The sequence below is a fragment of the Mizuhopecten yessoensis genome, unplaced genomic scaffold (assembly GCF_002113885.1).
Source record: "Mizuhopecten yessoensis strain PY_sf001 unplaced genomic scaffold, ASM211388v2 scaffold6683, whole genome shotgun sequence".
NCBI lineage: Eukaryota > Metazoa > Mollusca > Bivalvia > Pectinida > Pectinidae > Mizuhopecten > Mizuhopecten yessoensis.
In genome coordinates this window covers 1,324,188-1,347,212 of record NW_018406672.1, presented here as the reverse complement: position 1 = coordinate 1,347,212, position 23,025 = coordinate 1,324,188, and the positions used below count along the sequence as shown (strand labels likewise).

The 23,025-nt window shown below is 32.3% G+C and overlaps 1 protein-coding gene across 3 annotated transcripts in view; it reads left to right on the top strand.

Moving 5' to 3' along the window:
* Nucleotides 1-23,025, top strand: part of LOC110452433 (glutamate receptor U1-like) — a 106,425-nt gene that overhangs the window by 81,671 nt on the left and 1,729 nt on the right. The window contains exons 7-15 of one of the 3 annotated variants that reach the window (XM_021500963.1): nt 2,031-2,063; nt 5,005-5,109; nt 5,358-5,378; nt 8,775-8,903; nt 12,733-12,945; nt 13,219-14,045; nt 17,834-18,005; nt 18,522-22,862; nt 22,947-23,009. In XM_021500963.1, the coding sequence (XP_021356638.1) occupies nt 2,031-2,063; nt 5,005-5,109; nt 5,358-5,378; nt 8,775-8,903; nt 12,733-12,945; nt 13,219-14,045; nt 17,834-18,005; nt 18,522-18,674 (1,653 nt within the window). In that variant the 3' untranslated portion in view covers nt 18,675-22,862; nt 22,947-23,009. Of the gene's footprint in view, nt 1-2,030; nt 2,064-5,004; nt 5,110-5,357; nt 5,379-8,759; nt 8,904-12,732; nt 12,946-13,218; nt 14,046-17,833; nt 18,006-18,521; nt 22,863-22,946; nt 23,010-23,025 lie in introns of those variants that run through there. The other 2 variants (XM_021500962.1, XM_021500961.1) reach the window with 2 other exon arrangements.

The following is a 23,025-nucleotide window of genomic DNA, read 5'->3' as shown; positions in this document are numbered from 1 at the left end:
CTATAGACAGATGTTCTGGAAGTTAGGTTTGACTGTAGTTAAAATGTATATGACAGCTATAGACAGATTGTCTGTAAGTTAGGTTTGTCTGTAGTTACAATGTATATAACAGCTATAGACAGATTGGCTGTAAGTTAGGTTTGACTGTAGTTAAAATGTATATGACAGCTATAGACAGATTGTCTGTAAGTTAGGCTTGACTGTAGTTACAATGTATATAACAGCTATAGACAGATGGTCTGTAAGTTAGGTTTGACTGTAGTTACAATGTATATAACAGCTATAGACAGATTGTCTGTAAGTTAGGTTTGACTGTAGTTACAATGTATATGACAGTTATAGACAGGCGGTCTGAAAGTTAGGTTTGACTGTGGTTATAATGTATATGACAACTATAGACAGATGGTCTGTAAGTTAGGTTTGACTGTAGTTACAATGTATATGACAGCTATAGACAGATGGTCTGTAAGTTAGGTTTGACTGTGGTTATAATGTATATGACAACTATAGACAGGTTGTCTGTAAGTTAGGTTTGACTGTAGTTACAATGTATATAACAGATATAGACAGATTGTCTGTAAGTTAGGTTTGACTGTAATTATAGAAAATTGTATACGTTTGATTTGACTAGGTATAGAAAGAAGGTCTGCAAGTTAGGTTTGATTGTAGTTACAATGTATATGACAGCTATAGAAAGGTGGACTGTACGTTAAGTTTGACTGTGGTTATTGACAAATGGTCATTGTTATTTTTTTCTGATTTTGACTTTAGTTATAGATAGTTACTATCTAAAACAAGTTTGATTATAGTGAGAATCGGTTGGATGATCTCTTAGGTAATTTTGACTGTCGATATATACAGGTGGTTGCTTTAATGTATAGAGAAGTGTTCTGTAAGGCAGGTTTGACTGTAGTTTTAAAGAGGTGGTAGGCTTGCTATAGGCAGTTGTCTCTACGACATTTAGATTGTAGTTATAAACTTGGTACACGTTTCTATAGAAAGTAATGTCTAAGACGTCCTTACCATTGTATATGGATTTTTATTTAAATTTGACCTTATTTGCTTTTATGTTGAAATACACATAAACATAAAAAAATGCAAAAGAGTAACTAAAGAGAAACTGCATGAACTTTATGGAATGAAACAGTGGACTATTGTGATATTGATCCGGTCTTTTTTTTTTTTAAAGAAGAGGCAGATAAGTATTCACTTATCTGTAAAGGCGTATACTCACCAATCGTGTCATCATTGTAAAAGTTATATCCTTGTACCCATAACAGCAGCGCAAGTAACCTGTACGGAATCTGCGGTTGTAATTTAAACATGCATAGTTATTTTGTTTCTCTTCCAAATCTACGATTAAGAAATGGACATTTCATCTGTATTATCAAAGTTTCGATAATGCACTGAAAGTAACAATTTGGAAATGAATATGAAGAAAGTAAAATAATTTTTGAATAGTAAAAATGGTTTCTATGGTTGCTAAAGACAAGCGGTAGATGTAAACAGGTGATCGTAAAGGCATAATTCACCACTGTATAATGCATATATATAATTAGACTTTGTCATTGCTATCGTTTAAGTTTAGTACCTGCCGAGACATTTCATAAAGATGGTAGAAAATGAATTGCACAATAAACATATTTTGACATCATTATATTTTCCTTCGAATATATATCCTCACAATTGTCTCTTGAAACTTGCACCAGTCAGTCACAAGTTTAAAATGCTGTTTCGGTGTTAACCCCCTATTCCCACCAAATGAGCAATAGAGTATAACTGGACTATCACGATACCGTGAGAAACAATGTAAACGGTTTTTCTTCTCACAGTCTCAGAGGATATACAGAAAAATCGAAGATACGATGTAGACATTGTCTCTATATAAAACTCCATCATGTGTATTGATTTATACCCCTCCTTCTCCAAATCTCCACCCCTGTGTACAACTCTCCCATCCTCTCGACCTTGCTGTGTAGTTTGTTCCATTAGAAAGTCTTTATACCTATGTTTGTATTTCATACGTACAGCATGGCGAGTCTGGAAATTTCCTCGAAAACGAAGTGAGAACATTGTTTTATTTTGTTTCCTGTCTACTATAGTCGACATGTATATTCTCCAAATATGTCATATCTTACATTTGCATATGCTCAGTTCGACACTTTTTGCTTCTTAGTTGTATGCACTTTTCACCCCATCTCTATTGGTTATGCATCGTATAGCTGTCATTCGGCTGTCTTATCTAACTGTTTCTGAGATGACCTATCAATGGATATTCCATTTGCATTTATAAAAGCTTTTATCACTTTTTTTCTGAAGACATGAGAGGCTCATACATGTGTTTGTGTGTATATTTATATAAGGCTGTTGGTATCAATCACAACAGCAGTTTGTTGACATCAGTACATTCTGTTTAATTTATTACGTCGTCAAAGGGAAAGCACACATCCTACATGTACCTAAACCGAACAACGCCTGGAATAACTTTTTCATTTTTGAATATATGTATTTATGAATTTTGTGAATACGGTATTTTATGTAGACAAGTTCCCTTCTAGATATAGTTTTGCCAATTTCTCCTGATAAAGTAGTGTTTTATTACATTTTCATTACAGAAAGACATCTGATGTATAGAGGATTTATCATGAGTCTTCCTGTCACATTGAATTTATTGAACGAGTTAAATACATTCAATATGAGATGGACACGAATGTAAGATTCTATTCATCACATGACATTTCTGATTTTAAAAATACTTTCAACACCATAATATGTTATCTGCTGACGCAATAAAGGTTCAAAACCGAAGCTGTTTTAATAATAAACAGTATAAAATGCAATAATGCAACATAATAATGACAAAATATCCATTTAAAATGTATTTAATAGCAAAAACATTAAATTCTATCAGTAAAAAATTTAAACTTAAATTAACAATTTTGAAGTGGTTAAGAAAAATATTTCTACAGTTGTGACCTAATAGAGAACCTTGAGGTTTTATTTCAAATGTGCATTACCATATGTATCACATGTGTGCATGATATAGCAAAATTGGTCAGTTACATGATAAAAGTTCATGTATTATGCTTGAAAAAGAAATCCATTTCATACAACATTTTGACATAGAATTTATTATTGTTTTTTTAAATCATCAATTTCAAAAAAGATCTTTTTGAACACATGCTTTTAGTAATTGTACATGATGCAGACCATACTAATATCTTTCAATATTTCCATTTGTTGTCTGGCAGATGTGTTTTCATTTTATGGATTAGTTTTAAATGCAATACTCTAAAAAGCGCCTTGCTAGAATTAAAAACTATCCTAGTTCATTTACGTGTATCTAGTCTCTTGATAACACCATCGATGATTACTAGACCATTTTTTGTAGATTATGTTATCGGCAATAAAGGTTCAACAAATTACAGATGCTTTTGTAAGATCAATGAGGGCTCTGCAGTTCGGAACTATTAAAAATGGAATTATGCTTTAAATTGTAGTGGATTGCACAGTTTATTCAAACATGTTTGCTTTGCTTTTGTCTCTATTGTTACTACAATAAATAGTTTGCGAATCTCGAGCGTACTGCCAAGCTGAGGTAGTATTATTTTTTTTGCCATATTGTCTATTTCTACTGTAAAAAAAATCCAATATTTTCAAATCATGAACGTTCCCTTTTTTGATAGCAACTACCACTCTTCTCTTACCTCCGGTGTTTACATGTCGGAGTCATTTTAATATTTTCCGGTTTGCTCAGAATATCAAGATTTTTGCAATAGATGTCTAATACAGACAGGCAAACTGTTTTTGCAAGCTTTCGAGAAATGTAGATTTAGGAAGGCAATGAACAGGATGTGTGGTTGTTATTATGATCTTAATCTTTTTTCTTTGGCGAAATGAATATTAACATTTACTAATACGCCCACCTATGTGCCTTGTACAATCTTTGGAATTATCTCCGTTCTCAATTTGAGAATGTTACGTTACTAGTCTTTGATCTAGATTTAGATGGGGGCGATGTCGATAACAGGAAACATGTATCCTTCCGGAACATTTGGTTTTATGCTCCTTGTACGTTTTCAATGATCTCCTTTATTCATTTAAATTGGATTATAATTACAGTTTAGTCGTCACTTATTAGTGCTTATGTTGTTTATTAAGCCGCTATTTATTGATCAATGCATCTTTAATCAATTTGGCCGAATTCCTAATATCTTATTCGAAGATACTTTACCTATCGTACCTCTATCTATTGTCCTATGTTCCAAATATACATGTGCATGTTACTTATATTCTTTGGGGAACGTACAATACAGCATGTATTCCTAGAAATCTTTTAGAGTCTACACTACACACTGACACGGTATACAACATCTTCACGTAATGTTATCGTAGTTTACATCCCGACACATAACACTTTGTTTAATAAACAAGATCACTTTCACAAAAATGTCGTGTTTTATAATTTTTCATATGACAGCATTATTTTCCTGCCTCCCCGGCAGGCCGAAAGGTCTATAGCGTTTAGGAGCAGACACAAAAGCAACTCTTAGTGTCCACGGGTAGCCTGTTTCAAGCTCAGAACAAGGTTCTACATTAATTGCATCTGTGTTATTCATTTCACGTCAGAGCTTGGTAAAAGTATAGGTTATCAGTGTAAAATAAAATATGTTACTGCAAATGTTTCTAAATGAAAGAATTTTTTTAAAAGCGCAGCAGCTTTTGTTCTTATAAACGAAAACATCATTTTGACATGACAATACGATGAACCTCACGAGCAGTTTCTAATTATAAATGAGCCCAATAATCATAGAAAAACTATACACCTTAATGCTTAAATAATATCATGTAACCTAAACTCTGTATGTATTTTATTCTTTTGAAATTAACAAAGCCCAAATGCGCTTTGTAAACGGTAGTTGGGTTTCTTGTGTTTTATTTAACGTTTATAATATTAACACATGATCATGTGAGTTTACTGTTACTTTCAAGTTTTTATTTTAGATAACCATTGATGGGTGCACAGGACATGTAGAATTTACAAAAGCGGGCAAGAGAAAAGAAACATTTCTCAGGATGTCTACACTTGCAACTCTGAAAAATGGCACAGTAAGTTTAGAGATTAAAATCTCTACACTTAGAACATTGCTTCTTCAATTAGGATCAATCTCTAATTAAATTTAGCATCCAAAAATACTCGCCTTTAAAAAAGAGTGGATTGTGAACATCGGGTGCAAATAAAAAAAAATGTTTTTTCAAATAAATTCAAGTAGCTTTACACTTATATACATCGAGATAGTTAGCTGTATTTGTAGTTAGAGATTAAATATTCATTAAAACTGTTTTTATTTGTGGAGACGAATGACACTGATTACCAGGTAAGCCAAGTTGCTTGAAACCTTTTTTTTATGTTTTTTACATGGACATTCGGGCTATCAAATGTGATTCTATTTTATCAGATACAAACTAACTCTTTTCTAATGTCCGTTTTAAAAGTCACGTGAGCGTATTTGTATTGGTTGACAGTAATTTTGTTTTATTTTTTTCCTGTTTAAAGCACAAGCAAATTTGTTCAATCAACTAGCGTTTGCCAATCATTAACACTTGTTTGTATGTTTAAATCCCTCCATACTAGAGTGCGTATGTAATGTTCCACGAATGGGTCTGTCACATGTTATGATGCACTTCTTAAGAAATCATGGCTCATCTGCGCAAGTGTTGTAGCATGGTGCACATCCGTAAAAGCACTGATCCTATCCTCGAGTATGTAGTATGGCATGATTGATGATTGACGTCATTGACATGATTTGACTAACTCTAAAATTAACAAATGTGTCCGTGTTATGAATGCAACGTCTCCAGTGGGATTCACGCCTACTTTTTTTTCGAATTCTGTGGAAATACTGTATTCATAAAAAAGAAATATTTTACCGATGTCATGGTTCATTGTAAGAGTGGCGATTTATATATTAAAGATAAAATATTTAATTTACTGTTTCAACATTAAGCAGGACCATATGTGCCTTGCATGGTGTCATAAAATTAAGTGGTTGTGGGTTTTAATTTGGATGAAACCTACAAAAGTTACGAGAGAAACATTTTCATAAACGAAAATAGGTGTTTCTGTCAGGAACCAATATATCAAGTTACATGAATTACGTTTATGTAAAAACTAATTCCTTATAAAACAACATTTTGCATTCGAAGAAAAGTGATATTGGTTTAAACAATGTCGTTTGAAACATCCACTTCAACACCTTGTAATTTTGTGTATGGTATACATGTTCATTACAATCAACGTACTGATCATATACATTGCAAAAGCTTAATAGTGTAGAGAAACTATTCAATAGATTTAAACATTATTTATTATTATTTAAGGAAATCTATAGAAAAGGACAACTCTTCATAATAGACTAACATTTTTCATGAAATCATGCAAACCTTATTTTATTCATCCTAAAGGATTTATGTTCACTCGCATCTGTTTAACGTTAATGTAATTTGATTATGTTGAAAGCCGTTGATATACTGCAACTTTAATTAATAAGACCCACGAATGAAATTGATACACCTTCGATTTCATTCAAACGCGACTTTCTCAAGCAAAATTAGGGACTTATTGGGGGAAATTGCATATTTGAATTTTTTGTTTGTTTTTTGTTTGTTTGGTTTTGTAATATTCGTCCACTTTTATAATCCAGTACTAATATGGAGTTATGGAGCGCCTAGTCAAGTTGCTATACTTCAAATAGTGACATGCTAGTAATATATTTTTATTTAGTTTCTCTTTAATTCTTCCTTTCTTTAATATCTATTATTGAAGTTTCTAAATTTCACTAGAAGTGTAATACAATGTCGATGTTGTTATAAAGCGTCATATTTTTACCCTTGTTGTATTTCGTCCTTTTAGCCCCTACACAAAGGGCGATGTTTGTTTGCCTGTTTTAACCTTGAACTAGACAGTGAAATCAAACAAGAGAGTGAACTTGACACGATATATACTTGGCGATTAATTATTAATATAGTTTTGAAACATTGGTAATGCAAACACTCTATCGATTAGCAATAGCAGGTCAGAGGAGGAGAATTCGACGATAGCTTAAATCATTTGACAGTAACAAAATCGAGGACATTAGCGGATTATATTTCATATGTGATGTACATCATCTTTTGTTAAAAGGAATATATGACTAACGTAATCTAGGTAAGAAATGTCCATGCATTATATACATCGTCCGTTTATTTATTAAAAAACTCTTTTCGTTTTGTTTTCTGTTATATAAACACTAATGCTTCTTAAACAATAATTCAAATGTGTATAAAAACAGTGCGTTTTCATCTGTAACCACAGTAACCGTATTGTTTGCTTCAGTAGTGATAATAAAATTATTTCCTTTGTGTTCTCTACTTAATCTCGTTTTAACCTAATATTAGTGAGTGTCCATGCTCCAGTTCAGCATGCTAAACAATGTATGTACTTTTGTCTACTGATAATTCTGTGTCTCACGTTTATTTCGCAATCTACACAGTTTCGCGTTAACTCGAAAAAGTTCTTCAGTCGCGAATTTCAAAATCCCACGAATGTTAATATATCACGAACATTTCTAAAGATTCTTTTCCTACTTATAATTTTGTTTTCATTTTTCGTATTCAAAGACTATATGAATAAATCCGAATTGTTCATTTCGCGAAAAATAGGAATAAGCGTCTATTAAATTAATTGCTCATATATCAAATTGAAATCCAAGAGGGTGAATTCCTGAAATGGCAAAAATAAGTAATTGCGAAATAGAAGTGATTTACAATTATCATTCTGTAGAACTAGAAAATTCTAAAAGTATACTATCTTTAGCTTATAGAACAAACTGATGCAAACTTACATCTTTTTTCTCATTAACGTATATATTTATAAAATAACTCACTTAACTACCACTTAATATAGTGTTAGATGCTGTAGTAGTTGTTACAGATGTACATACTTGACCTATCTGTAGTTAGTTATAGTTCATCAGCTTTATGTGTCTATATATAGACTCGTATCATTGTACATTTGCTCATTTTCACAGGCGTTTCAACTTGGCAAATTTAGGGAAAATATTACAAATTGTTTCTTTTCTTTGACTTTAATACCCCTGATTAGTCCTTAATTGTTGAAATGTTAAATTATTTAGTCATTTATTCAATGTTTACTTTGTTGGCTTTGTGTACAGAATTTACCCAATTGCTAGGGATTTATCTTTATATTACCATAGCGGTTATTTACACAAATATCAAAAACGGTTTTGAAACACAGGTTTACATAAATGTCATACCTATCACTCCAATGCAAGGTATTATAATTAATAACAGTGAAAACGAGCAATTGTATTATATGTTATCATAATATCTAATATCTATTAAAAGTGAGGCTCTAGATAAATCGAAAAACAAATATTCATAACATTGCATCTCAAATATTTCCAATTTTTAAAACCCGCTTTATTAATAGCATGCCATAACATTTCATGTTTCCATAACTCAGTCATCAACTTCCAAATATGATACATTTTTTTTTAGTTTTTATTTATCTATTTGTGATTTTGGTTTTAATCACATTATATTTTCATAAATTCAACTTTCAGTGTTAATTGTTTAGTTATCTTCCTTTGTTCTTGAGCCTCACTTCCTGTTTATTGTGTATGTCTGCGCATGTGTCTGCGCCTGTGATACGTATACTGACGCTTCGTTTCTGTTTTCTCTTCTTCAAACATTTACAGAGTACTTTATTTCAGTCAGGAACATGGAGAAGTCTTAAGGATACCATGCATAAGCGGATCGAACCGTCCAGATCGTACGACAGTGTGATGAGAATGGGCGATGACATATTTAGCAACGAACCACTTCGAATTACAACTATCATCGTAAGTGCGTCCGGGATAGATGATTTTATGTTGGAACACTGTTTTAATAGTCAAACTTTTGTTTACAGTATCTATTGTGATGTATAACGTGATATTTGAATTGCGTCCATCACCAACTGCGAGCTTTGTTGATCTATTGTATGCAGGGAATATTCGACCCGAACCCTCAGTAAGTAGAGAAAATTAGTCATGACGGTACCAACCTACTTACTTTATCTATTTGCTCCATTGACAAGGACAAAATGTACATAAGATTTAAATGGACTGTGCCAATTGTGGTTGTTTCAGTGGTAGAAGAATCAAGTACCGACATCGTATGGGAGTCACTGTTAGTGAACTATTCATATCAAATGTGACGTGTATGATCAAGTTTGAATTAAAAAGGTTCCGGTTTTCGCCACTTTTGAATCAAAATATCAATATTTGTAATCTTTTTCGCTCCCATTGAATAATTTATTCAAACATAGTTTTGATTGTTAATAGACGATAGAACTTGTTTGTCATTACTCTCTTCATATTCAATTGATGCTGTATTTAAAGTATAACTATATTATCACATCAATCTATTGAAAAACAGCAACGATGATAACTTAAGCCTGTTATATTCTGTGAAATAGAGTTGTTGAGGTCCAATACATTTTGTCCGAAATCAAAGAATGAAAGGAGGGTGAAATATATGAGTGAAATTACGAACGAGCATGCCGTGTTTGCTATTTGTAGTAAGCAATTATTTTTTAATCTGTCGTTGTATGTAAAATGTATGTTTCTGTGATGTATATTTCATATAGTTTGTAATGTATTTATTTTGTTCGCAAAAACAATGTTTCCAAATACATTTAAACTTTTGTTTATCTATGTTTAAAAATGTAGTAAATTTATCTGATTGTTTTGTTTCGATGTCCGTTTGTTGGTCCTCGTATTGAATTTGTGTTCAAGTTTGTGGGGAATTTTTGATTTTGTTGACACGGTATGGTTTTGTTTATTTAAGCTAAGGTTTCTTTTCGGCAAGAATACATTTAAAGTACAACAGAACCAATAAGGGTTCGCGAAAGTTCGCCCACTGTCCGTTAATCTGTCAAAAAACCTGCTATGACGTTTTGAATGCTTTTTAACTTAGTATTAATGTGCTACGTCATATTTATAAAATATGATAATAGTTGGTTAATTATTGATATCAAAATACATTGTCATATGACAGAATGTATCACATTCCATAGCCTATCATCTATTTTACTGTCTTTCAAACTGCAAGTACATGTTCTTATCAAAAGGATATTATTCAAACTTTTTAACTTAATACATGTACATTACTTATGTAGAATGGGTACTTGTTTCGCTATTTTTACCCTAAATATAAAAATAATAAAGTGGACCAATGAATCAATTAGCTAAATGGACACAAAAAACAAAGTCGGCCTGCTTTAATTTTTGTTTTTGACTTATTTTACCTGACCGAGATAATATTAAAACTTTATGAAAAGGACACATTTTTTATTATTATTTTACGACTGTGTCTTCAAACTGTATGTATCACCGAGTCAGCACAAACGCAGACTCAATCACAGCTCTGAGTTCAACCAATGAAATACGACGTTAGATGAGGAAGATTTTCTCAGTATCATATGACGCCGTATTTTATTGGTTGAGGCTGAGTTTAACACGAGGTGATGGTGGCTTTATTTTAACTGCTGAAAATATGACGGCATATACAATATATAACATACAATTTGTCATGGTAAGTAACACTGAAGAAATACATACAAATATCAGATTTCGTTTTGAACTTTTGAGGTTAAAATATGACCATTTTTATAGCTTTCCATTCTTTGGGGGAAAAAACAATGAAGTTTATGTCTCTGTCAATCACGTTGAAAAGCATTTTATTCGATGATGATAGTTTGTAGTCGTGATTTGATATTGCAAATTGAATTTTCATTATTATTGTTTTCATCGTATGTATTATTCAATTAATTTAAATACTACTGCACTATTTTTAAAATCAAATTACCTAGGACATACACCATCGTGCAGGGAAATGTTCTTGTGTACTAAATAAGATACTGCGATATAAATATTCATATATTTATATATTATAAAATTATTCAGTTAATTCAAATATTTAAAAGGGAACTAGAACAGTTTCTAAAAAGATTTGCATATTTCTAACGATTTGAAAATGCAATATCTCTAAGGTAAATACATTCTATTTGAAGTTATTGACATGAAAAGCCTCATATGAAATGCAGGGTGATGTTTTGAAGGCGGCTCTAACTTTCAACTTTCTACTTATTTTGCATGTCTTTCACTTGCTTAGTGATATTGTGTATATCATAGTTTTTGTTGTATAAATGACTGTTTCGAGTTGAGTTGATTTGCTGAGACATCATTGAAAAGGAAAAGAAACAACTTACTGAAAATGATTGAACACATGACTCACCTGATATTTAGATACTGGCATGTTTTCTATGCTTGTCACATAATTGAGGTACACATGCGAATATTTGACACAAAGAATTAAATGAACACGTGAAGGTTGGAGATAATGTATGGAAATGTATTATACCGTTCATTCGAATTAGGCTGCAGGAGTATAAACAATTTTTTTTCACTTACTGCCATTTAATACAATAAGTTAATTATTTTAATCAGATTTTTGTAAATGTTAAATACGGACTCCTTGCTAAAAAAACAAAATCATACAATGTTTTTTCCGTCGACTTTCAAATTCATGTTCTTTCAAATATTATTTTTAATTTCACATGTCTTTGACTAATACGTTTAAGTGTTATTTTGAAAAATGTGAGCTATGCTGTTTTCGAACAGCTGTTGATAGACAGAGTTCCTATCGTGTTTCCATATCCTGTGAAGTCTCTTTGTTTCTTGTTGTTGTCTTTTCTTGTATAATATTAGTAACGAACTTGTTTTTGTTAATTTACGCTGTAAAATGTATATTATATAATTCCTTTATATTGAATTCAAAAATATAATATCGTTGTGACGATAATTATCACACATAAATGCCAATTTTGACATCGGTCTTTATGTGTCACTCAATTCTATCTGATGATACAACTAACTAATGGTGTGCCAAGTTATTTAATGTTTGAAGCTCATTAAATTGAATCTCATAAACATGCGATTAAAAACTATATCGAATTCTCGGAGCCAACCTATTGATTCTTTTGTTTTGCTTTAAACGATTATGAAAGGAAATATTAATATTGAATGCAGACAATTTTTGTTCAATCTTTAGTGAAGAAGTGGTCACATTTATGATGCATTTCGGAATCAAATATGAAATCCTTGTGTTACTTACATAACGTTGCTACCCTTTTCTAATACATACATGTACACTTTTGCCAGCTTTTACGTTGTCAGATATTAACAATATAAAAGTTAAAACATCTGAAAGGATTAGAAAATTAATTTACCTAGTTCATGACACTTTTATAACATATCAGTCTAGATTTTTTTATTTTGTGGGAAAGTTTAATGGAACAGCAATTGTAATTTGGCTTTCTTCATACTGCGATGATTTTTTGTATTTTAGTGGTTGGGAAGGTAATAGTAGTAATAGGTAAATAAAAACTTGTCACTAAACGGTTTTTGCTTAAAACAAATCACTGGAAATGATATTTGATCGGTTCGTTTTTCGATTTTATTGTAGCTATTTAGTTTTTGTTTCATGAATGTACCACATACCGGTTTATGTTTGAAAACACAAAATCTAATTCGTTTGTTTGTGCTCACTTGGTTTATACGACAAGAGAGATGTCTAGACGTTAACCAATTGTTATTGCTACCTTTCATCCTTCTTCTTTCCTCTTAGGAGCCTCCCTTTATCCAATGGAAGAATGACACTCCACTGTCACACCCAATTTACAACTTAAACGACCACCTCGAAGGTTTCTGTATCAGCGTGCTAGACGAAATGGCCAAGCTGTTGGATTTTACGTACAATCTGACATTAGTACCCGATGGCAAATTTGGCAGTTTGAAATCCCACGGGTGGACAGGGATGGTCAGAGTCTTGTTTGAAAAGGTATCATATATTTATATATGATTGAATAAAAAAATTAAAAATGTGCATACTTCCAAAAATATATCCCAAATTGTGATAATTTCCGAGGGTATGATATTGAAGAACAACACTTTTTAAAAATATGATCGAGTAAAAGTTTTAAAACTTGCCAAAATAGGTTCCTCCAATATATCGTAAATGTGCAAATAATATCGGCAATGTCAAAGAATTGTCATATAAAATGAAAGAAAAGGAAATCTCATGGACGTTATTTATTTCTGTTATAATTTCCAGGAAGCCGACATAGCCCTTGCTCCATTCCAAATCACGCCAAAAAGATCAATGGCTGTGGATTTTACCAAGCCGTTCATGACAAAAGGAACTAGTGTTGTTGTGAAAAAACCGGACAGAAGTGTGTCACCATTTCAGTTTTTATCCCCACTGTCAAAGTACGTGTGGATAGCAATATTTTTGTGTTTCGTGACTACGGCTTTAATGCTGTTTGCTACAAGTCGTGTGAATAACGACAGAAAACCGAAGTGTATGCACAATCTTAGAGAAAGTTTTTGGTACATTTGGGGAACTATCCTACGTGGAAATTTAACTGGTTCCCCAACTGGGATATCTAGTAGAATCGTAAGTTCTGCGTGGTGGTTTTTCTCTTTAATTATAATTTCTATATATACTGCTAATTTAGCTGCGTTTTTAACTATATCCAATGCACATATACCTATAGACTCGGCTGCTGATTTAGCTGATCAGACAGACTTCGACTACGGTACTGTGGATGGAAGTCAAATAGAAAACTTCTTTAAGCATACAAATATATCGCATTATGCAAAGATGTGGGCACATATGCACTTGCTCTCTAAGGAATCCATGGTGAGAAGAGTTGAAAATGGATTCGACCGAGTGTTGAGAGAGAAATATGCCTTCTTATGGGATTCGCCCGTTGTAAGACATCACATAGCAAACGACTGTGGACTCACGGAAATTGGGAGCCCATTCGATTTGAAAGGATATGGAATAGCTACTCAGAAGGGTTCCATTTACACTGAACAATTGTCTTGGGCAACACTGAAGCTTAATGATGAAGGCATTCTATATCGTTTGGAAGGAAAGTAAGTATAACAGCAGCACCAAAATACACCCACGAGCATTTACATTTAACCATTGCTGCAATTCCCTAATCTGAATGTATGTACCAAATCAACTCTTATAGTTTTTATTACGTTTCAAACTTGATTATATTCTATTTCGGTAGGCATGAAATGCTTAACATGGAGGCAAAACCAATTTTTGGTGTTTTTTTAATGATTAGTTTATTCATCCAGGTATACGTAATATAATATATAACAAAACAATAAGGGGTGTTAAAAGTAAGTTAGGTCAAACAGGAACATATACAACGATATACTTCAAACATTTCCGTAAAATTAAATAAATAGCTGCTGAGGTACCAGATCATGTGAAAGAATAATATCTGTTTGTTTTAAGCATTAAAATACAAAATGTATACATAATAGATATCAACCAAGAGTGTGTTGTTAAAAGTTAGGTATGGATTTTACGTACAATCACAAGGATACAAACATGTCTGCATTTTGAATCATTAGGCGAAAGGAATTCAAATTATGTATTATATTTAGCTGCAAATATTTTAAGGGTTTCGTTTGCATATCATCACAGGCTAAACTCCATGCTTAATTGATTGACAATATTATCATTAGAAACCAGACAGTCACTTACTAGATTAACTTGAATGGAATATCGAGGTTATAATTCTGTCTTTATTTCTCGGGTAAGGAGCTTGATTAACATTGGAATGGATATGTACATTCGCGCAAAAATTAATGTTTTGTGAGACATATGTGGTACCGTTTTTATTTTATAAGTAGAGGTCCATGTGTTCTTTATATGCACTTAACCAACCATCGTCAGATGATAGGCTTTTCAAATCACCCTTCGTCCTCGGTCCATCCGTCATTCCGTCCGTCATCCCGTCCTGAAACAATTCTTGTCAGGTTTTTTTCCTCATGGAGTGCTACGGAAACTTTCGCAATTTTTACATGAAGGTTACCATGCCTTTTTTATGCATATCTTATTTTAGGACTGATTCGAAAACAAAGATGGACGAGAGGCGCCCATATTGATTTTTAGAGTTAAAGTTTGTTAGCTATATTTCTCAGAATGTACTAAAGGAATCTTTCTAAAATTTCAAATGACGGTTCCCAATGGTCCCGGTATTACGCATATTGAATTTCGAGACTAATATGAAAACAAAAACGGTTGACTGGCAGCCAAGCTGAATTTTGAGAGTTCAGGTTTGTCAGTACTATTTCTCAGGAAATACCGAACGGATCTCTATCAAATTACACATGAAAGTTCCCAATGGTTCCGAATGATGCATATTGATTTTTGGGACTGGAAACTAGCTTTTGTAAGGAAAATGAAGAGCAAAGAAGGAAAAATATATAAACATCTTTTGTAGAGCTGATAAAAAAAACCTTTAATGATAGGCGCCAAGATCCTTCTTAGATTTCTTACAATTTCATGATAATTCTGCATTTCGCACTTAAAATTACTTCCGTTAAACTTAACTTTTACCAAACAACAATGGCGGAGGAAACGACATCGCGGACGCAATTTCTATATCGTTAAATGACCCGTGATTTCCCGGAAACAATTCTTGTTTCAATTCGTCGATTAGATCATAAGATGCGTTCAAGCCAATGTAAAAAAAACAGGATCTTGTTCTGCATGGTCTTGAAACTGACTTTAGTACGATTAACTAGGTATCTGAGAGAAATAAAATTCGATTTCAATCCTGTTTATTTTGATTCAAGTATAGTTAAGGGATCCAAGTACATGAACTAGCAAATACAACACGCAAGGCTAAACAAATAAATCGGTGTCGATTCGAATCAACGTTGGTGTCTACAAAACCTAGATAATGTTAAATCTATTTTTGTAAAAAAAACAATGTATCCACGTGCATTGTTTATTGTCAATTAATACATGGTTAGAAAACAGTGTGAACTGTATTATTATTACGCCAAGTGATTTTAAGAAATATTCTGCAGTATCAGACAATACAGAAAACGATAATTCAGATTGTCGAACAGATGCTACTTGTCTGCCTAGATAACCGAAATCCTGCTTTTATCATATACTGTCAGGTTTTGCTCGTTTGAGTCCGTTTATTCAACTCTTATTTAATGTGTATATCGTTGTTGTTTAAAAATACAAATATATAAGGTGTAAGAAATTTGTTTTGCTTTCCGAGTTTATATTGATTTATTTTTGTCAATTGTCCGATCCGTACATAAGCAAAACACACGCGTCGCCTTTTAAAGAACCGATGTCCTGTATTCGTGTATCCTTGGCCTCGAGTTCAGAAAATGGAAAGGCGTAAAACTAATAGTGTGAGTCAAAATGCTACGTACCTTGCCGGCTGACGTTCTGAAATGCGACCTTACGTGAGGCTACTGAACAAACATTCAGTACATATAACGGCTTTTTGTAATTTCCAGACCTGTTTCTAATAGGTTGGTACCTTATTAACGTAAATATAGTTTTCGCTTTGCCATTGTAAGTTACACAAAACAATCTTGTACTATAGATAGAGAGAAAACAATGATTATATTTTGTAAATTTGGCATATATGAACAATTTTAGCTCTGGGCGTACACTCTGAAGTAAGAAGCTCGGAAAAGCCTCGGTTTCGAGGAAGATTTTACATTTTCATCATTCCTTCAGCTGACGAGTTTGAAACAAAATTAACTTACAGAACTTTGTATATCTTGTCCTTAGTTATAGTGTTAACCATTGTGCAGTGTAGTTGATACCATCAGCCATCAGGATGTCGACAATTTCTGCCGTAGAATTTTCAACTCCGGTGTTAGGTTTGTTGGAATAAATCTCGTTGAAGAAAATTCAAATACTGTAATTACTTCATTACAGTTGCAATCAAATAATTGAACACGTTTAATATAATAGTGGGCAGAATTAACGGATGTGGCTAATAATATAAGTCCGTCTGAAATGCAATCGCAAAACATGTCTTAATGAACACATGTAGTGATATTGTTCCTTGTGTTTGTTTTCTTTAAAGAACAATAGGCGCGTACTGGACAGTTAATTATTAGGATTGATTAACATGTTACGTGCAAGACAGTTTCTCTCCGTTAAATAGCTGTGAGGGCCAGAGCTAGTTTACATTTCCAAATGGTCAGACGACTTTCATAAACCACTCATACTACCGGAAAATGGTTCTCCAGATATGGTTACAAGTCTCATTATTTACATTTAAGACTTTTATCATAACGTTATATTATATCTGAAAGCACTGTAATTGACGGCACAAATATCATCATATCGATATAAGAACGTGGCTATCTTCTTGATTTGTCGTTTATTGATAAACTATGTATGGTGAGTTACATTTCATCCTATTGTTTACAGATTGTGGTCGTCTGTTTTGATTAATTACGGATTTGAAGGCAAGGCCTTGTAGCTTTGTGTTGAAATTCTTTAATTAATCAATGGGATTGCAAAATAATTTTCACACACGGTAACTCGATTATCCGAAACACATTATTTCTTGGTTTGTTTAGAAAACAAATGTTATGTGGACCTTTATGTCTTGACTGTATATTACGTAAGAACTCTGAATGTGAAATGTTTTTTTCTAAATGTAAATGACAGTATGCTATCCTACAATGTATCTTCAACATAGTCAAAGTTTACGTAGCCAGACTTGTTTTCCAGCGCGCTTGTGTCTTTCATGGACTGTCTTGAATTCATGTCTTCATGTATCTTCAATGAACTATAATTAGCGTTAGCTTTGGTTCATGTGTGCTCAAATCTAACCACAGTATGAGTAACGAGATTCATTCATTTTTACCAGATGGTGGCGCCGGCCGAATTGTCCCGATCCCCGCCAGAGTGCCAAGAGTAAAGCTATAGAGATCAATGTGGCTTCCGGAATGTTTATCGTACTTCTAGGTGGAATCGTACTCTCTATACTAGTGTTTTTGGGAGAAATGGTTTATTACAGAGCAAGGTCAAAGAGCAAAAAAGTTAGTATAATGCTTAAAATAGTCATAAAGTACATCTTTGTTTATTTGATTTGGAATATGCATTTTTAATAAAAGAATTTCTTAAAAACAATTAAAAAATATTCTTTTATTTCTTTTAATTTTCAATCCCTCATTTCCAATCTAAGCATTGTATGATAATGAAAGGGAAAGTTCAGCTTCAACGTTGGATAACAATATCACTAGATCAGGTAGCATATGTTTTGTTAGGTATTTTTGTATGTACAGCCTTATAAGAATTGTTTAAAAGATAAATACATGTTTATTCGGTACCTTATTTGGAAAGCGTTGATCAATTACATGTTTTTGGTCAATCTATTTCTAATATTACCAATAAAACATTAGAAAATATTAATACCTGAATCATATCGACAACACCTAGGTATTCTATGATTCTATGATTCTAGCATTTCACATTTTATAACATAATAACAAAAATGTTACTTTTAAATAGATTCAACAAAATCGTTTTAATTATTCCATTTTTTTTATATTCAGCCAATTGAAGAGCGCGAGGAAAACAATATTCACAGTTCCGGAAATCACGTGGGTAACAACGCGGAGACAAGCAGTAAGGACGATGAGGTACGTACAGTTCTGTCGCGTACATTAAGCATTGGTGAGAACTGCGTACACAACCGCTGGGAGTAGTGTTCACCTATGACAGATACGGACAGCGTACATATGTACCTGGCAGTATGAATGTGGTGTGCATCTGATGCCCTGAACACCGGTCCAGAATAATTGATATTACTGATGATTACGTGATATTTAAGAATGAGTATGGCGGTGATTGAAGACACAACTGAGGGCGAATATGTATGTACAATGAACACTATTTGAAGAACGAACATATATGTACTGTTTGTTGTTATATTTACCAAGTTTTTTTTTAAATTTTAATTCATTTTGGCCAAAATTATTACATATAAATATATATTGAAAGAAGAGTACGATAAAACATAGTGATGTAAAAGGGATGGAGACAGAGAGGTATTGAATATTATTGTATGGAAAATGTGTACTCACCTTCCTAATATACTTTTAAGTACTCGAATGGTATTAGTTGTGCAATCGTTAACATGCATTTATGTTGACAACTCTTGATATATGATGTTTATTTAATTTCTTAAAACCACTTGGATAATCGTGAAAGCTAGAATAACTGCTGTTTTAATCACGTTGGCAATTGTGAATGCTGAAATAACTGCTGAGTTCTTTTAATTTATGAAAGATACAATAGACAATATAAAAATCTCATTATTCCTCAATTCCTCAATTAAATTGTTAAATACAACGCGGATAAGGTTGTAGAAATCCTGAGAACGCAGTCGGAATCCACTCTTCACTGTAAATACCAGTTGTTGCTTTTAAAAACTAAAAAAATGCTATTACAGTTTCAATATTTAGTTTTATCAGTTTGCTTCATCCTCGTAGCCATGTTTACAGTTTATGCACAAAAATATGTTGTTAACGATAAAAGCTAACACGAAGAAAATTACTTTCAAAAAGGAAAAAACAGAACCCTAAAGGGACAATTTTACATGCGCTTCTTTGCATTGGAAAGTTGGACATTTTTTTTTGTTCTCATAAACACATTTATCAAACATATTTCTTGGCTTACTTTTTAAATACTCTGACACGGAAACATAAGCTATATGAGAGTTTTTAGATTTTCCACATTTAACATTTTCGAGTCTAAGTCTTTCTTATAAAAAAAAGCAAACTCAGGGAATATGTTAAATATCGTGACAAACCAGGTATGACCAAAGAAAAACAATGTAACCATGTGTTAGCAGAGAAATCTATCAAATACTGTACCTATAGTCTGTAAGCGTTACTATTTCATTGGTTATACAATTTGCAATTTCGCACACAGCACGTTTCGTGTTTGTACTATTTCACGATATAGGCATTTTCATTTTTGTATTCGATTTATTCCTAAAGTGACCATGCAAATTCAATAGAGTTTAAGAATATAACTAATGTTGGACAGTGTTAATGGACGGTTTTATCAGTTAAACTTTCATTTTGTATTTCTTTCTACATTTGATTATGAATAAAAAATGATCAAATGTGTATTTGCGTGTTTGGCTTGTATGCCCGATTAAATATGTGTATTTGTGTATGTATGGCTTTGGTGTTATAGAAAATTATGTTTCTGTGAAATATGATTGAGATAATGATGTATTATTTACATCAACATGTTAAAAGAGCATATATGGTCGAAATGTATGATAAACAGTTACATTGTAATACCAAAGACCGCGCTTTGCATTTACCCCAATATCACAGAATCAAGAAGACCTCTAACCAGACTTATTACTAGAAGTCAATTTTTTTTTCAAACATTTTACTTCCCCAGTACATTTAGGATACTACTGAGGTTGGGGAGCCCCGGGATCAGCATCTTCACAAGCATGTGTCCTCATACAAGACACAAAGTCGGTTTGACATTTTTTTCTATGTGTCCCCGTACAATTACTTACTAGTAATTATATTATTATTTCTTTATTTTCACTGTCTTCTTTAACACTTATACTTACATTCATACTTACATTCAAAACTAACGTACAAATTATCCTTACATAAATAAATGCATGCATTCCCTTTGCCGCGCCTCCAGGTAAATTAATTGAAGCCAAGTCTTACCATAAGGATCATTGGCGCTGACATGACAAAAGAATATTTTATTTGTTTCACTGGTACAAAATAGTTTATATTCCATAGGAAAGATGACTGATTTATCAATTACCTTTTATATTAAGTTCCTCAATATTAAAATAATACTGTTATCTAACTTTAAAACAAAGGTCGATGTTTCATCTTAGGTTAAAAATGACGTTGATATATATTCATTAGTTCCAAGCTTTAATAATATTAAGTCGTTTTGACATTTTTTTCCATTTCCATTCAGATGGAAGGATAGATAGAGACCATATTAAAATAACATCTATAGAACGGTGATTCAGATACAATATAAACTTTAAAATCATGGCCAGTCAAAATCAGTATTTATGCGAATACATGTATATATAAAAAGTTGTTTTGTTTTATCATTGTTTAGAAAATACTCATTTCATTTTTAAAAGGGCCTAAATAACCAAATCGTTAAGCCTGTTCTTATAAAACAATAGGTAATAGCTGTCTTTGTGTAAAAGTACAGATGTACATGTATAACTATAAATCATGATCGATAACGTTTTCTTCATTACATTTTGTTTCCTGACTTTAAATATTGAAATGTCGTTTTATACAGATGCTATTATTCAATGATATATTAGATTGTTTGTTAAAACGTATGAAAAAAAATGTGTATGCATTAACATCGTTTGTCTATTAACTAATTCCATCAAAACCACCATATCTTATTGAACACTATGTAAAAAGCTACCAAATGTTCAAAACAGCAAAACAGATTTAGCAATGACTCAAATGATTAAAAGATGTTTTCTATCATCCCGATTGATAATTCGTCCGTGGCCGGGTTATGAAAATGTTGCGAGTGTTAGGTTTGACCTCATCACACCAAACATAATATCAAGTGACAAGGTAAATACTGTAGACAGACTCATTTTGATGGTTCGGTCAATCTTTTGTCAGCATCCAAGGGGGTGTTTTTATCTGGACATAAAATGTAAACCGGTGCCTAAATATCACTTATTTTGTATTAAATTATATATACCAAATTGATATCGAATCACGTGAGTGATACTATCAACAGCTGAACGATCAGCATCGTGAATCAACATTGAATACTACTCACAAACAGGACTTTGTTGTTTTTAGAAGAACTTCATGTTCTTTTTATTGTAACAGACATTTGATACACATGGTTTAATCGATCGAGCAAATCTACGTGGTTTATTGATAGGAACAGCTATTTCAAATGTAATACCCTCAAACGGAAACTATATCCAAAACAAATACATTAATCAAATTTCCAACGTGTGTGCAGTCATGATGCATAACATTAATAGATACACGAATTTTTGATAGAAGAGAGAATGCATTTCATTTGGTATCTTATTCAATAGCACCATAACCAAATCTGACAACCTGCCAAAAGAAAGGGAAGTATGTGAACATTAAACCAGAATTTCCCTGATATATTTTGTCTATTTTCACATTTAAGCTGACAATGATTTGAACAATTAGTCCTAAGTTGCCATTGAATTTGTATGAATGGATATTAGAATACATGTACAACAATACGAAACTTTGAGAGATGAAACAGTATGCATTTTGAGATGAATAACCGGTTATTTTGTTATTTTAATGAATGTATTGTATTTTTCATTTTTATATACTATTTTCTATCTTTTCCCTGAATTTTGTAAATTGACTGCGTAACTCCATAATATTGTCAAAGAATCTGATTCAGACAAAAGGAATATGGTCAGTAAAAAACGATTGTCATGATATTTTGCTGTTAGTGCTAGTATCAACTTTTGCTTATGTTTAGATTAACATAGGTACGCGCTTATGTTTACATTGATATAGGTACGTGATTATGTTTACATTGATATAGGTACGTGCTTATGTTTACATCGATATCGGTACGTGCTTATGTTTACATTGATATAGGTACGTGCTTATGTTTACATCGATATCGGTACGTGCTTATGTTTACATTGATATAGGTACGTGCTAATGTTTACATTGATATAGGTACGTGCTTATGTTTACATTGATATAGGTACGTGCTTATGTTAACATTGATATAGGTACGTGCTTATGTTTACAATTGTATGAATATGTGCTTATGTTTACATTGATATAGGTACGTGCTTATGTTTACATTTGTATTAATATGTGCTTATGTTTACATTGATATAGGTACGTGCTTATGTTTACAATTGTATGAATATGTGCTTATTCACTCTTAGATTAGGAGTGAGGCTTATGTTAACATTTATATAGGTACGTGCTTATGTTAACATTTGTATAGGTACGTGCTTATGTTTACATTGATATAGGTACGTGCTTATGTTAACATTTA